This window comes from Heterodontus francisci, chromosome 39, assembly GCF_036365525.1.
Source record: "Heterodontus francisci isolate sHetFra1 chromosome 39, sHetFra1.hap1, whole genome shotgun sequence".
Classification (NCBI taxonomy): domain Eukaryota; kingdom Metazoa; phylum Chordata; class Chondrichthyes; order Heterodontiformes; family Heterodontidae; genus Heterodontus; species Heterodontus francisci.
The window spans coordinates 28,511,641-28,526,430 of NC_090409.1; the positions used below are offsets into that span (position 1 = coordinate 28,511,641).

General features: G+C 58.0%; 1 protein-coding gene across 1 annotated transcript in view; it reads right to left on the reverse strand.

Annotated features, from left to right (window-relative positions):
* The window catches only part of LOC137352857 (POU domain, class 2, transcription factor 2-like), a 153,225-nt gene that overhangs the window by 93,217 nt on the left and 45,218 nt on the right, over positions 1–14,790 (reverse strand). Inside the window, exon 8 of the mRNA XM_068018709.1 lies at positions 2,305–2,452. Coding sequence (XP_067874810.1) covers positions 2,305–2,452 — 148 coding nt within the window. The remainder of the gene's footprint in view (positions 1–2,304; positions 2,453–14,790) is intronic.

The following is a 14,790-nucleotide window of genomic DNA, read 5'->3' on the forward strand; positions in this document are numbered from 1 at the left end:
GGAGTGGGGAGTGTGAGGTTGGGAGGGTGAGGAGTGAGGAGGGTGAGGATGGGAGGGGGAGGATTGGGGAGAGTGAGGATGGGAGGGTGAGGAGTGGGGAGGGTGAGGATGGGAGGGTGAGGATTGGGGAGGGTGAGGATGGGAGGGTGAGGAGTGGGGAGAGTGAGGATGCGAGTGTGCTGATTGGGGTGGGTGAGGATGGTAGGGTGCGGAGTGGGGAGAGTGAGGATGTGAGGGTGCTGATTGGGGAGGGTGAGGATGTGAGGGTGTTGATTGGGGAGAGTGAGGATGCGAGGGTGCTGATTGGGGAGGGTGAGGATGGGAGGGTGCGGAGTGGGGAGAGTGAGGATGCGAGGGTGCTGATTGGGGAGGGTGAGGATGCGAGGGTGAGGAGTGGGGAGTGTGAGGATGAGAGGGTGCTGATTGGGGAGGGTGAGGATGGGAGGGTGAGGATTAGGGAGAGGGAGGATGGGAGGGTGAGGAGTTGGGAGCGTGAGGTTGGGAGGGTGAGGAGTGGGGAGAGTGAGGATGGGACGGTGAGGAGTGGGGAGAGTGAGGATGCGAGGGTGCTAATTGGGGAGGGTGAGGATGCGAGGGTGCTGATTGGGGAGGGTGAGGATGGGAGGGTGAGGATGGGAGGGTGAGGAGTGGGGATTGTGAGGATACGAGGGTGCTGATTGGGGAGGGTGAGGATTGCGGAGGGCGAGGAGTGAGGAGTGTGAGGATACGAGGGTGCTGATTGGGGAGGGTGAGGATCGGAGGGTGAGGAGTGGGGAGGGGGAGGATGGGAGGGTGAGGAGTGGGGAGCATGAGGATGTTAGGGTGGGGATTGGGGAGAGTGAGGATGGGAGGGTGAGGAGTGGGGAGCGTGAGGATGGGACGGTGAGGAGTGGGGAGAGTGAGGATGGGACGGTGAGGAGTGGGGAGAGTGAGGATGGGAGGGTGAGGATTGGGGAGAGTGAGGATGTTAGGGTGAGGATTGGGGAGAGTGAGGATGTTAGGGTGAGGATTGGGGAGAGTGAGGATGTTAGGGTGAGGATTGGGGAGCGTGAGGATGGGAGGGTCAGGAGTGGGGAGTGTGAGGATGGGACGGTGAGGATTGGGGAGAGTGAGGATGTTAGGGTGAGGATTGGGGAGCGTGAGGATGGGAGGGTCAGGAGTGGGGAGTGTGAGGATGGGACGGTGAGGATTGGGGAGAGTGAGGATGTTAGGGTGAGGATTGGGGAGTGTGAGGATGGGAGGCTGAGGAGTGGGGAGGGTGAGGATGGGAGGGTGAGGATTGGGGAGGCTGAGGATGGGAGGGTGAGGAGTGGGGAGAGTGAGGATGCGAGGGTGCTGATTGGGGAGGGTGAGGATGGGAGGGTGCGGATTGGGGAGAGTGAGGATGTTAGGGTGAGGATTGGGGAGCGTGAGGATGGGAGGGTCAGGAGTGGGGAGAGTGAGGATGGGACGGTGAGGATTGGGGAGAGTGAGGATGTTAGGGTGAGGATTGGGGAGAGTGAGGATGTTAGGGTGAGGATTGGGGTGAGTGAGGATGTTAGGGTGAGGATTGGGGAGCGTGAGGATGGGAGGGTCAGGAGTGGGGAGAGTGAGGATGGGACGGTGAGGATTGGGGAGAGTGAGGATGTTAGGGTGAGGATTGGGGAGCGTGAGGATCGGAGGGTGAGAAGTGGGGAGGGTGAGGATGGGAGGGTGAGGATTGGGGAGGGTGAGGATGGGAGGGTGAGGAGTGGGGAGAGTGAGGATGTGAGTGTGCTGATTGGGGAGGGGGAGGATGGTAGGGTGCGGAGTGGGGAGAGTGAGGATGCGAGGGTGCTGATTGGGGAGGGTGAGGATGGGAGGGTGCGGAGTGGGGAGAGTGAGGATGTTAGGGTGAGGATTGGTGAGAGTGAGAATGGGAGGGTGAGGATAGGGGAGACTGAGGATGGGAGGGTGAGGAGTGGGTGAAATGAGGGCGTGATTAACTCAGAGAGACCAGCGACTCTGCCACCTTCTCTCACTCGCGTGAGCTCACACTGCAGCCTCACTCTCCACCTCTATTCTTGGTCATTACCTTCCTCCCTCTGTTATCTCACTCCGATCTTTCACTCGTCTATCTCAGCCACTCTCCCTCCTCACGTTTCCCTTCAACATTCTCCATGTATCTATGCCTCACTCTCCTCTCTAGCTCCATTCCCTCCACCCTCCTGGTCTCCTGATTTCTCTGTGTTTTTTTCCACTGAAGATGAGATGGTGAATGTCGGTCTGTAAACTGTGATGATGTGGTTGCTTTCTCCACGACAGTCACTGTCAGCCGCTCCTTACCCTGTGCTCGAGGTCAAGCCCGACAGTGCCATTGAGTGGCTGCTGTTTGTGCAGTTGTGGGGTGGAGTGGGTGAGGTGTTCAGTGCCGACAGTGAGTTCCCGGTTAACCCCGGAGTGTGCATCGTACCAGCTGCAGACATCGTGGTCACTGCAAGGTGAAAGAGGCAGCGTCAATAACAACTCTCATGAACCTGTACCGGTCCCTCACCCTGTACCAACCTTCTCCCTGTACCGGTCCCTCACCCAGTACCAACCTTCTCCTTGTACCAGTCCCTCACCGTGTACCAAACTTCTCCCTGTACCGGTCCCTCACCCTGTACCAACCTTCTCCTTGTACCAGTCCCTCACCGTGTTCCAAACGTCTCCCTGTACCGGTCCCTCACCCTGTACCAACCTTCTCCTTGGACCAGTCCCTCACCGTGTACCAAACTTCTCCCTGTACCGGTCCCTCACCCTGTACCAACCTTCTCCCTGTACCGGTCCCTCACCCTGTACCAACCTTCTCCTTGTACCAGTCCCTCACCCTGTACCAACCTTCTCCTTGTACCAGTCCCTCACCCTGTACCAACCTTCTCCTTGTACCAGTCCCTCACCGTGTACCAACCTTCTCCTTGTACCGGTCCCTCACCCTGTACCAACCTTCTCCCTGTACCGGTCCCTCACCCTGTACCAACCTTCTCCTTGTACCAGTCCCTCACCGTGTACCAAACTTCTCCCTGTACCGGTCCCTCACCCTGTACCAACCTTCTCCTTGTACCAGTCCCTCACCGTGTACCAAACGTCTCCCTGTACCGGTCCCTCACCCTGTACCAACCTTCTCCTTGGACCAGTCCCTCACCGTGTACCAAACTTCTCCCTGTACCGGTCCCTCACCCTGTACCAACCCTCTCCCTGTACCAGTCCCTCACCGTGTTCCAACCCTCTCCCTGTACCGGTCCCTCACCCTGTACCAACCTTCTCCTTGTACCAGTCCCTCACCGTGTACCAAACTTCTCCCTGTACCAGTCCCTCACCCTGTACCAGTCCCTCACCCTGTATCAACCTTCTCCTTGTACCAGTCCCTCACCGTGTACCAAACTTCTCCCGGTACCGGTCCCTCACCCTGTACCAACCTTCTCCTTGTACCAGTCCCTCACCCTGTACCAAACTTCTCCCTGTACCAGTCCCTTACCCTGTACCAACCGTCTCCTTGTACCAGTCCCTCACCGTGTACCAAACTTCTCCCTGTACCGGTCCCTCACCCTGTACCAACCTTCTCCTTGTACCAGTCCCTCACCGTGTACCAAACCTCTCCTTGTACCGGTCCCTCACCCTGTACCAACCTTCTCCTTGTACCAGTCCCCCACCGTGTACCAACCCTCTCCCTGCATCGGTCCCTCACCCTGTACCAACCTTCTCCTTGTACCAGCCCCTCACCGTGTACCAAACTTCTCCCTGTACCAGTCCCTCACCCTGAACCAGTCTCTCAACGTGTACCAAACTTCTTCCTGTACCAGTTCCTCACCGAGTACCAACCCTCTCTCTGTACCGGTCCCTCACCCTGTACCAACCTTCTCCCTGGACCGGTCCCTCACTCTGTACCAATCCTATCCCTGTACCGATCCCTCACCCTGTACCTACCTTCTCCCTGTGCCAGTCCCTCACCCTGTACCAACACTCCCCCTGCACCAGTCCCTCTCCCAGAAACAGTCCCTCTCCCTGAACCAGTCCCTCATCCTGTACCAGTCCCTCTCCCTGAACCAGTCCCTCTCCCTGTACCAAAACTCTCCCTGCACCAGTCCCTCTCCCTGTACCAGTCCCTCATCCTGTACCAGTCCCTCACTCACTACCAACAATCTCCCTGAATCAGTCCCTCTCCCTGTACCAACACACTCCCTGCACCAGTCCCTGTCCCTGTACCAGTCCCTCATTCTGTACCAGTTCCTCTCCCTGTACAAACAATCTCCCTGTACCAGTCCCTCATCCTGTACCGGTCCCTCTCCCTGTACAAACCCTCTCCCTGAACCAGTCCATCACCATGTAACAGTCCCTCACCCTGTACCAACCCTCTCCCTGAACCAGTCCCACACCCTGTACCAACCCTCTCCCTGAACCAGTCTCTCACCCTATACCAGTCCCTCACACTGTGCCAGTCCCTCACCCTGTACCAACCCTCTCCCTGAACCAGTCCCTCATCCTGTACCAGTCGCTCATCCTGTACCAACCCTCTCCCTGAACCAGTCCATCTTCCTGTCCCAGTCCCTCACCCTGCACCAGTGCCTCACCCCGTACCAAAACTCTTCCTGTACCAGTCCCTCATCCTGCACCAGTCCCACACCCTGCACCAACCATCTCCCTGAACGAGTCCTTCACCCTGTACCAGTCCCACACCCTGTACCAAACCTCTTCCTGAACCAGTCCCTCACCCTGTACCACCCCCCTCCCTGGAACAACCCTCTCCCTGAACCAGTCTCTCACCCTTTACCAGTCCATCACCCTGTACCAGTCCCTCACCCTGTACCACCCCCCTCCCTGGAACGACCCTTTCCCTGAACCAGACCCCTCCCTGTACCAACCCTCTCGCTGAACCAGACCCTCTCCCTGAACCAGTCCCACATCCTGAACCAGTCCCTCACCCTGTACCAGTCCCACACCCAGTAACAGTCGCCCTCCCTGTACCAGTCCCTCACACTGTACCAGTCCCACAACCTGTACCAGTCCCTCTCCCTGAACCTGTCCATCTTCCTGTCCCAGTCCCTCACCCTGTACCAAAACTCTCCCTGTACCAGTCCCTCATCCTGAACCAACCCACTCCCTGAACCAGTCCTTCATCCTGGACCACCACTCTCCCCAGACCAACACTCTCCCTGAACCAGTCTCTCACCCTGTACCAGTCCATCACCCTGTACCAGTCCATCACCCTGTACCAACCCACTCCCTGAACCAGTCCCTCACCCTGTACCAGTCCCTCACCCTGTACCAACCCTCTCACTGAACCAGTCCCTCATCCTGTACCAGTCCCTCATCCTGTACCAACCCTCTCCCTGAACCAGTCCCTCTTCCTGTACCAGTCCCTCATCCTGCACCAGTCCCTCACCCTGTACCAGTCCCACACCCTGCAACAACCATCTCCCTGAACGAGTCCTTCACCCTGTACCAGTCCCACACCCTGTACCAACCCTCTCCCTGAACCAGTCCCTCACCCTGTACCACCCCCCTCCCTGGAACAACCCTCTCCCTGAACCAGTCTATCACCCTTTACCAGTCCATCACCCTGTACCAGTCCCTCACCCTGTACAACCCTCTCCCTGAACCAGTCCCACACCCTGTACCAACCCTCTCCCTGAAACAGTCCCTCACCCTGTACCAGTCCCTCATCCTGTACCAGTCCCTCACCCTGTATCAACACCTTCCCTGCACCAGTCCCTCTCCCTGTACCAGTCCCTCATCCGGTACCAGTCCCTCACCCAGTACCAACACTCTCCCTGCACCAGTCCCTCTCCCTGTACCAGTCCCCCATCCTGTACCAGTCCCTCTCCCTGTACCAGTCCCACACCCTGTACCAACCCTCTCCCTGAACCAGTTCCTCTCACTGTACCAGTACCTCATCCTGTATGAGTCCCTGGCACTGTACCAACCCTCTCCCTGAAACAGTCCCTTCCCCTGTACCAGTCCCACACCCTGTACCAGTCCCTCCCCCGTACCAGTCCCACACCCTGTACCAACCCTCTCCCTGTACCGGTCCCTCACCCTGTACCAACCTTCTCCTTGTACCAGTCCCTCACCGTGTACCAAACTTCTCCCTGTACCAGTCCCTCACCCTGTACCAGTCCCTCACCCTGTATCAACCTTCTCCTTGTACCAGTCCCTCACCGTGTACCAAACTTCTCCCGGTACCGGTCCCTCACCCTGTACCAACCTTCTCCTTGTACCAGTCCCTCACCCTGTACCAAACTTCTCCCTGTACCAGTCCCTTACCCTGTACCAACCGTCTCCTTGTACCAGTCCCTCACCGTGTACCAAACTTCTCCCTGTACCGGTCCCTCACCCTGTACCAACCTTCTCCTTGTACCAATCCCTCACCGTGTACCAAACCTCTCCTTGTACCGGTCCCTCACCCTGTACCAACCTTCTCCTTGTACCAGTCCCCCACCGTGTACCAACCCTCTCCCTGCACCGGTCCCTCACCCTGTACCAACCTTCTCCTTGTACCAGCCGCTCACCCTGTACCAAACTTCTCCCTGTACCAGTCCCTCACCCTGTACCAGTCCCTCAACGTGTACCAAACTTCTCCCTGTACCAGTTCCTCACCGAGTACCAACCCTCTCTCTGTACCGGTCCCTCACCCTGTACCAACCTTCTCCCTGGACCGGTCCCTCACTCTGTACCAATCCTATCCCTGTACCGATCCCTCACCCTGTACCTACCTTCTCCCTGTGCCAGTCCCTCACCCTGTACCAACACTCCCCCTGCACCAGTCCCTCTCCCTGAACCAGTCCCTCTCCCTGAACCAGTCCCTCATCCTGTACCAGTCCCTCTCCCTGAACCAGTCCCTCTCCCTGTACCAAAACTCTCCCTGCACCAGTCCCTCTCCCTGTACCAGTCCCTCATCCTGTACCAGTCCCTCACTCACTACCAACAATCTCCCTGAATCAGTCCCTCTCCCTGTACCAACACACTCCCTGCACCAGTCCCTGTCCCTGTACCAGTCCCTCATTCTGTACCAGTTCCTCTCCCTGTACAAACACTCTCCCTGTACCAGTCCCTCATCCTGTACCGGTCCCTCTCCCTGTACAAACCCTCTCCCTGAACCAGTCCCTCACCCTGCACCAGTCCCTCTCCCTGCACCAGTCCCCCTCCCTGCACCACTCCCCCTCCCTGTACCAGTCCATGACCCTGTACCAACCCTCTCCCTGCACCAGTCCCTCTCCCTGCACCAGTCCCTCTCCCGGTAACAGTCCCTCTCCCTGTACCAGTCCATGACCCTGTACCAACCCTCACCCTGTACCAGTCCCTCTCCCTGCACCAGTCCCTCTCCCGGTAACAGTCCCTCTCCCTGTACCAGTCCCTGACCTTGTACCAACCCTCTCCCTGAACCAGTCCCTCATCCTGTACCAGTCCCTGACCATGTCCCAGACCCTCATCCTATACCAGGCCCTCTCCCTGTACCAGTCCCTCACCCTGAACCATTCCCTCAGCATTTACCAGTCCCTCACCCTGCACCAACCCTCTCCCTGAACCAGTCTCTCACCCTGTACCAGTCCATCACCCTGTAACAGTCCCTCACCCTGTACCAACCCTCTCCCTGAACCAGTCCCACACCCTGTACCAACCCTCTCCCTGAACCAGTCTCTCACCCTGTAACAGTCCCTCACCCTGTACCAACCCTCTCCCTGAACCAGTCCCTCACCCTGTACCAACCCTCTCCCTGAAACAGTCCCTCACCCTGTACCAGTCCCTCACCCTGTACCAGTCTCTCACCCTGTACAACCCTCTCCCTGAACCAGACCCACACCTTGTACCAACCCTCTCCCTGAAACAGTCCCTCACCCTGTACCAGTCTCTCACCCTGAACCAGTCCCTCACCCTGTACCAACCCTCTCCCTGAACCAGTCCCACACCCTGTACCAACCCTCTCCCTGAACCAGTCCCTCATCCTGTACCAGTCGCTCATCCTGTACCAACCCTCTCCCTGAACCAGTCCATCTTCCTGTCCCAGTCCCTCACCCTGCACCAGTACCTCACCCCGTACCAAAACTCTTCCTGTACCAGTCCCTCATCCTGCACCAGTCCCACACCCTGCACCAACCATCTCCCTGAACGAGTCCTTCACCCTGTACCAGTCCCACACCCTGTACCAAACCTCTCCCTGAACCAGTCCCACACCCTGTACCACCCCCCTCCCTGGAACAACCCTCTCCCTGAACCAGTCTCTCACCCTTTACCAGTCCATCACCCTGTACCAGTCCCTCACCCTGTACCAGTCTCTCACCCTGTACAACCCTCTCCCTGAACCAGACCCACACCTTGTACCAACCCTCTCCCTGAAACAGTCCCTCACCCTGTACCAGTCTCTCACCCTGAACCAGTCCCTCACCCTGTACCAACCCTCTACCTGAACCAGTCCCTCATCCTGTACCAGTCCCTCATCCCGTACCAACCGACTCCCTGAACCAGTCCCTCTTCCTGTCCCAGTCCCTCACCCTGTACCAGTCACTCACCCTGTACCAAAACTCTCCCTGTACCAGTCCCTCATCCTGCACCAGTCCCTCACCCTGTACAAGTCCCTCACCCTGTACCAGTCCCTCATCCGGTACCAGACCCTCACCCTGTACCAGTCCCACACCCAGCACCAACCCTCTCCCTGAACCAGTCCCTCTCCCTGTACCAACACTCTCCCTGCACCAGTCGCACTCCCTGAACCAGTCCCTCATCCTGTACAAGTCCCTCACCCTGTACCAGTCCCTCATCCGGTACCAGACCCTCACCCTGTACCAGTCCCTCTCCCTGTACCAGTCCCTCATACTGTGCCAGTCGCTCACCCTGTACCGACATTCTCCCTGCAACAGTTCCTCTCACTGTACCAGTCCCTCATCCTGTACCAGTCCCTCTCCCTGTATCAACCCTCTCCGTGAACCAGTCCCTCATCCTGTAGCAGTCGCCCTCCCTGTACCAGTCCCTGACACTGTACCAACCCTCTCCCTGAAACAGTCCCTTCCCCTGTACCAGTCTCAAACCCTGTACCAGTCCCTCACCCTGTACCAGTCCCAAACCCTGTACCAACCCTCTCCCTGAACCAGTCCCTCACCCTGTACCAGTCCCTAACCCTGTACCAACTCTCTCCCTGAACCAGTCCATCTTCCTGTTCCAGTCCCTAACCCTGTACCAACCCTCTCCCTGAACCAGTCCCTCACCCTGTACCAGTCCCTAACCCTGTACCAACTCTCTCCCTGAACCAGTCCATCTTCCTGTTCCAGTCCCTAACCCTGTACCAACCCTCTCCCTGAACCAGTCCCTCATCCTGCAAAAGTCCCTCACCCTGTACCAGTCCCACACCCTGTACCAACCCTCTCCCTGAACCAGTCCCTCCCCCTGTACCAGTCCCTCAGCATGTACCAGTCCCTCACCCTGTACCAACCCTCTCCCTGAACCAGTCCCACACCCTGTACCAACCCTCTCCCTGAACCAGTCTCTCCCCCTGTACCAGTCCCTCAGCATGTACCAGTCTCACACCCTGTACCAACCCTCTCCCTGAACCAGTCTCCCACCCTGTACCAGTCCATCACCCTGTACCAGTCCCTCATCCTGTACCAACCCTCTGCCTGAACCAGTCCCTCACCCTGTACCAGTCCCTCACCCTGTACCAGTCCCAAACCCTGTACCAACCCTCTCCCTGAACCAGTCCCTCACCCTGTACCAGTCCCTAACCCTGTACCAACTCTCTCCCTGAACTTGTCCATCTTCCTGTTCCAGTCCCTAACCCTGTACCAACTCTCTCCCTGAACCAGTCCATCTTCCTGTTCCAGTCCCTAACCGTGTACCAACCCTCTCCCTGAACCAGTCCCTCATCCTGCAAAAGTCCCTCACCCTGTACCAGTCCCACACCCTGTACCAACCCTCTCCCTGAACCAGTCCCTCCCCCTGTATCAGTCCCTCAGCATGTACCAGTCCCTCACCCTGTACCAACCCTCTCCATGAACCAGTCCCACACCCTGTACCAACCCTCTCCCTGAACCAGTCTCTCCCCCTGTACCAGTCTCTCCCCCTGTACCAGTCCCTCAGCATGTACCAGTCTCACACCCTGCACCAACCCTCTCCCTGAACCAGTCCCTCATCCTGTACCACCATTCTCCCCGGACCAACCCTCTCCCTGAACCAGTCTCCCACCCTGTACCAGTCCATCACCCTGTACCAGTCCCTCATCCTGTACCAACCCTCTGCCTGAACCAGTCCCTCACCCTGTCCAAGTCCCTCACCCTGTACCAACTCTCTCCCTGAACCAGTCCATCTTCCTGTCCCAGTTCCTCACCCTGTACCAAAACTCTCCCTGTACCAACACTCTCCCTGCACCAGTCCCTCTCCCTGTACCAGTCCCCCACACTGTACCAACCCTCTCCCTGCACCAGTCCCTCTCCCTGCACCAGTCCCTCACCCTGTACAGTCCCTGACCCTGTAGCAGTCCCCCATACTGTCCCAGTCCCTCACCCTGTACCAGTCACTCACCCTGTACCAAAACTCTCCCTGTACCAAAACTCTCCCTGTACCAGTCCCTCATACTGCACCAGTCCCTCACCCTGTACCAGTCCCTCATCCTGTACCAGTCGCTCACCCTGTACCAACACTCTCCCTGCACCAGTCCGTCTCCCTGTACCAGTCCCTCATCCTGTACCAGTCGCTCACCCTGTACCAACTCTCTCCCTGAACCAGTCCATCTTCCTGTCCCAGTTCCTCACCCTGTACCAAAACTCTCCCTGTACCAACACTCTCCCTGCACCAGTCCCTCTCCCTGTACCAGTCCCCCACACTGTACCAACCCTCTCCCTGCACCAGTCCCTCTCCCTGCACCAGTCCCTCACCCTGTACAGTCCCTGACCCTGTAGCAGTCCCCCATACTGTCCCAGTCCCTCACCCTGTACCAGTCACTCACCCTGTACCAAAACTCTCCCTGTACCAAAACTCTCCCTGTACCAGTCCCTCATACTGCACCAGTCCCTCACCCTGTACCAGTCCCTCATCCTGTACCAGTCGCTCACCCTGTACCAACACTCTCCCTGCACCAGTCCCTCTCCCTGCACCAGTCCCTCATACTGTGCCAGTCGTTCACCCTGTACCGACATTCTCCCTGCAACAGTTCCTCTCACTGTAGCAGTCCCTCATCCTGTACCAGTCCCTCTCCCTGTATCAACACTCTCCGTGAACCAGTCCCTCATCCTGTAGCAGTCGCCCTCCCTGGACCAGTCCCTGACACTGTACCAACCCTCTCCCTGAAACAGTCCCTTCCCCTGTACCAGTCTCAAACCCTGTACCAGTCCCTCCCCCTGTCCCAGTCCCAAACCCTGTACCAACCCTCTCCCTGAACCAGTCCCTCACCCTGTACCAGTCCCTAACCCTGTACCAACTCTCTCCCTGAACCAGTCCATCTTCCTGTTCCAGTCCCTAACCCTGTACCAACCCTCTCCCTGAACCAGTCCCTCATCCTGCAAAAGTCCCTCACCCTGTACCAGTCCCACACCCTGTACCAACCCTCTCCCTGAACCAGTCCCTCCCCCTGTACCAGTCCCTCATCCTGTACCAGTCCCTCACCCTGTACCAACCCTCTCCCTGAACCAGTCCCACACCCTGTACCAACCCTCTCCCTGAACCAGTCTCTCCCCCTGTACCAGTCCCTCAGCATGTACCAGTCTCACACCCTGTACCAACCCTCTCCCTGAACCAGTCCCTCATCCTGTACCACCATTCTCCCCGGACCAACCCTCTCCCTGAACCAGTCTCCCACCCTGTACCAGTCCATCACCCTGTACCAGTCCCTCATCCTGTACCAACCCTCTGCCTGAACCAGTCCCTCACCCTGTCCAAGTCCCTCACCCTGTACCAGTCGCTCACCCTGTACCAACTCTCTTCCTGAACCAGTCCATCTTCCTGTCCCAGTTCCTCACCCTGTACCAAAACTCTCCCTGTACCAACACTCTCCCTGCACCAGTCCCTCTCCCTGTACCAGTCCCCCACACTGTACCAACCCTCTCCCTGCACCAGTCCCTCTCCCTGCACCAGTCCCTCACCCTGTACAGTCCCTCACCCTGTACAGTCCCTGACCCTGTAGCAGTCCCCAATACTGTCCCAGTCCCTCACCCTGTACCAGTCACTCACCCTGTACCAAAACTCTCCCTGTACCAAAACTCTCCCTGTACCAGTCCCTCATACTGCACCAGTCCCTCACCCTGTACCAGTCCCTCATCCTGTACCAGTCGCTCACCCTGTACCAACACTCTCCCTGCACCAGTCCGTCTCCCTGTACCAGTCCCTCATCCTGTCCCAGTCCCTCTCACTGTACGAGTCCCTCTCCCTGCACCAGTCCCTCTCCCTGAACCAGTCCCTCACCCTGAACCAGTCCCTCTCCCTGCACCAGTCCCTCTCCCTGAACCAGTCCCTCATCCTGTACCATTCCCTCACCCTGTACCAGTCCCACACCCAGTAACAGTCGCCATCCCTGTACCAGTCCGTCACACTGTACAAGTCCCTCACCCTGAACCAGTCCTTCATCCTGTACCACCACTCTCCCCAGACCAACACTCTCCCTGAACCAGTCTCTCACCCTGTACCAGTCCATCACCCTGTACCAGTCCATCACCCTGTACCAACCCACTCCCTGAACCAGTCCCTCACCCTGTACCAGTCCCTCACCCTGTACCAACCCTCTCACTGAACCAGTCCCTCATCCTGTACCAGTCCCTCATCCTGTACCAACCCTCTCCCTGAACCAGTCCCTCTTCCTGTACCAGTCCCTCATCCTGTACCAACCCTCTCCCTGAACCAGTCCCTCATCCTGTACCAGTCCCTCATCCTGTACCAACCCTCTCCCTGAACCAGTCCCTCTTCCTGTACCAGTCCCTCATCCTGCACCAGTCCCTCACCCTGTACCAGTCCCACACCCTGCACCAACCATCTCCCTGAACGAATCCTTCACCCTGTACCAGTCCCACACCCTGTACCAACCCTCTCCCTGAACCAGTCCCTCACCCTGTACCACCCCCCTCCCTGGAACAACCCTCTCACTGAACCAGTCTCTCACCCTTTACCAGTCCATCACCCTGTACCAGTCCCTCATCCTGTACCAGTCCCTCACCCTGTACCAACACTCTCCCTGCACCAGTCCCTCTCCCTGTAACAGTCCCTCATCCTGTACCAGTCCCTCACCCTGTACCAGTCCCTCTCCCTGTACCAGTCCCTCCTCCGGTACCAGTCCCTCACCCAGTACCAACACTCTCCCTGTACCAGCCCCTCACCCTGTATCAGTCCTTCTCCCTGTACCAGTCCCTCATCCTGTACCAGTCCCTCTCCCTGAACCAGACCCACACCTTGTACCAACCCTTTCGCTGAACCAGTCCCTCACCCTGTACCAGTCCATCACCCTGTACCAGTCCCTCACCCTGTACCAACCCTCTCCCTGAACCAGTCCCACACCCTGTACCAACCCTCTCCCTGAAACAGTCCCTCACCCTGTACCAGTCCCTCATCCTGTACCAGTCCCTCACCCTGTATCAACACCTTCCCTGCACCAGTCCCTCTCCCTGTACCAGTCCCTCTCCCTGTACCAGTCCCTCACCCTGTACCAGTCCCAAACCCTGTACCAACCCTCTCCCTGAACCAGTCCCTCACCCTGTACCAGTCCCTAACCCTGTACCAACTCTCTCCCTGAACCAGTCCATCTTCCTGTTCCAGTCCCTAACCCTGTACCAACCCTCTCCCTGAACCAGTCCCTCATCCTGCAAAAGTCCCTCACCCTGTACCAGTCCCACACCCTGTACCAACCCTCTCCCTGAACCAGTCCCTCCCCCTGTACCAGTCCCTCAGCATGTACCAGTCCCTCACCCTGTACCAACCCTCTCCCTGAACCAGTCCCACACCCTGTACCAACCCTCTCCCTGAACCAGTCTCTCCCCCTGTACCAGTCCCTCAGCATGTACCAGTCTCACACCCTGTACCAACCCTCTCCCTGAACCAGTCTCCCACCCTGTACCAGTCCATCACCCTGTACCAGTCCCTCATCCTGTACCAACCCTCTGCCTGAACCAGTCCCTCACCCTGTACCAGTCCCTCACCCTGTACCAGTCCCAAACCCTGTACCAACCCTCTCCCTGAACCAGTCCCTCACCCTGTACCAGTCCCTAACCCTGTACCAACTCTCTCCCTGAACCAGTCCATCTTCCTGTTCCAGTCCCTAACCGTGTACCAACCCTCTCCCTGAACCAGTCTCTCCCCCTGTACCAGTCCCTCAGCATGTACCAGTCTCACACCCTGCACCAACCCTCTCCCTGAACCAGTCCCTCATCCTGTACCACCATTCTCCCCGGACCAACCCTCTCCCTGAACCAGTCTCCCACCCTGTACCAGTCCATCACCCTGTACCAGTCCCTCATCCTGTACCAACCCTCTGCCTGAACCAGTCCCTCACCCTGTCCAAGTCCCTCACCCTGTACCAACTCTCTCCCTGAACCAGTCCATCTTCCTGTCCCAGTTCCTCACCCTGTACCAAAACTCTCCCTGTACCAACACTCTCCCTGCACCAGTCCCTCTCCCTGTACCAGTCCCCCACACTGTACCAACCCTCTCCCTGCACCAGTCCCTCTCCCTGCACCAGTCCCTCACCCTGTACAGTCCCTGACCCTGTAGCAGTCCCCCATACTGTCCCAGTCCCTCACCCTGTACCAGTCACTCACCCTGTACCAAAACTCTCCCTGTACCAAAACTCTCCCTGTACCAGTCCCTCATACTGCACCAGTCCCTCAC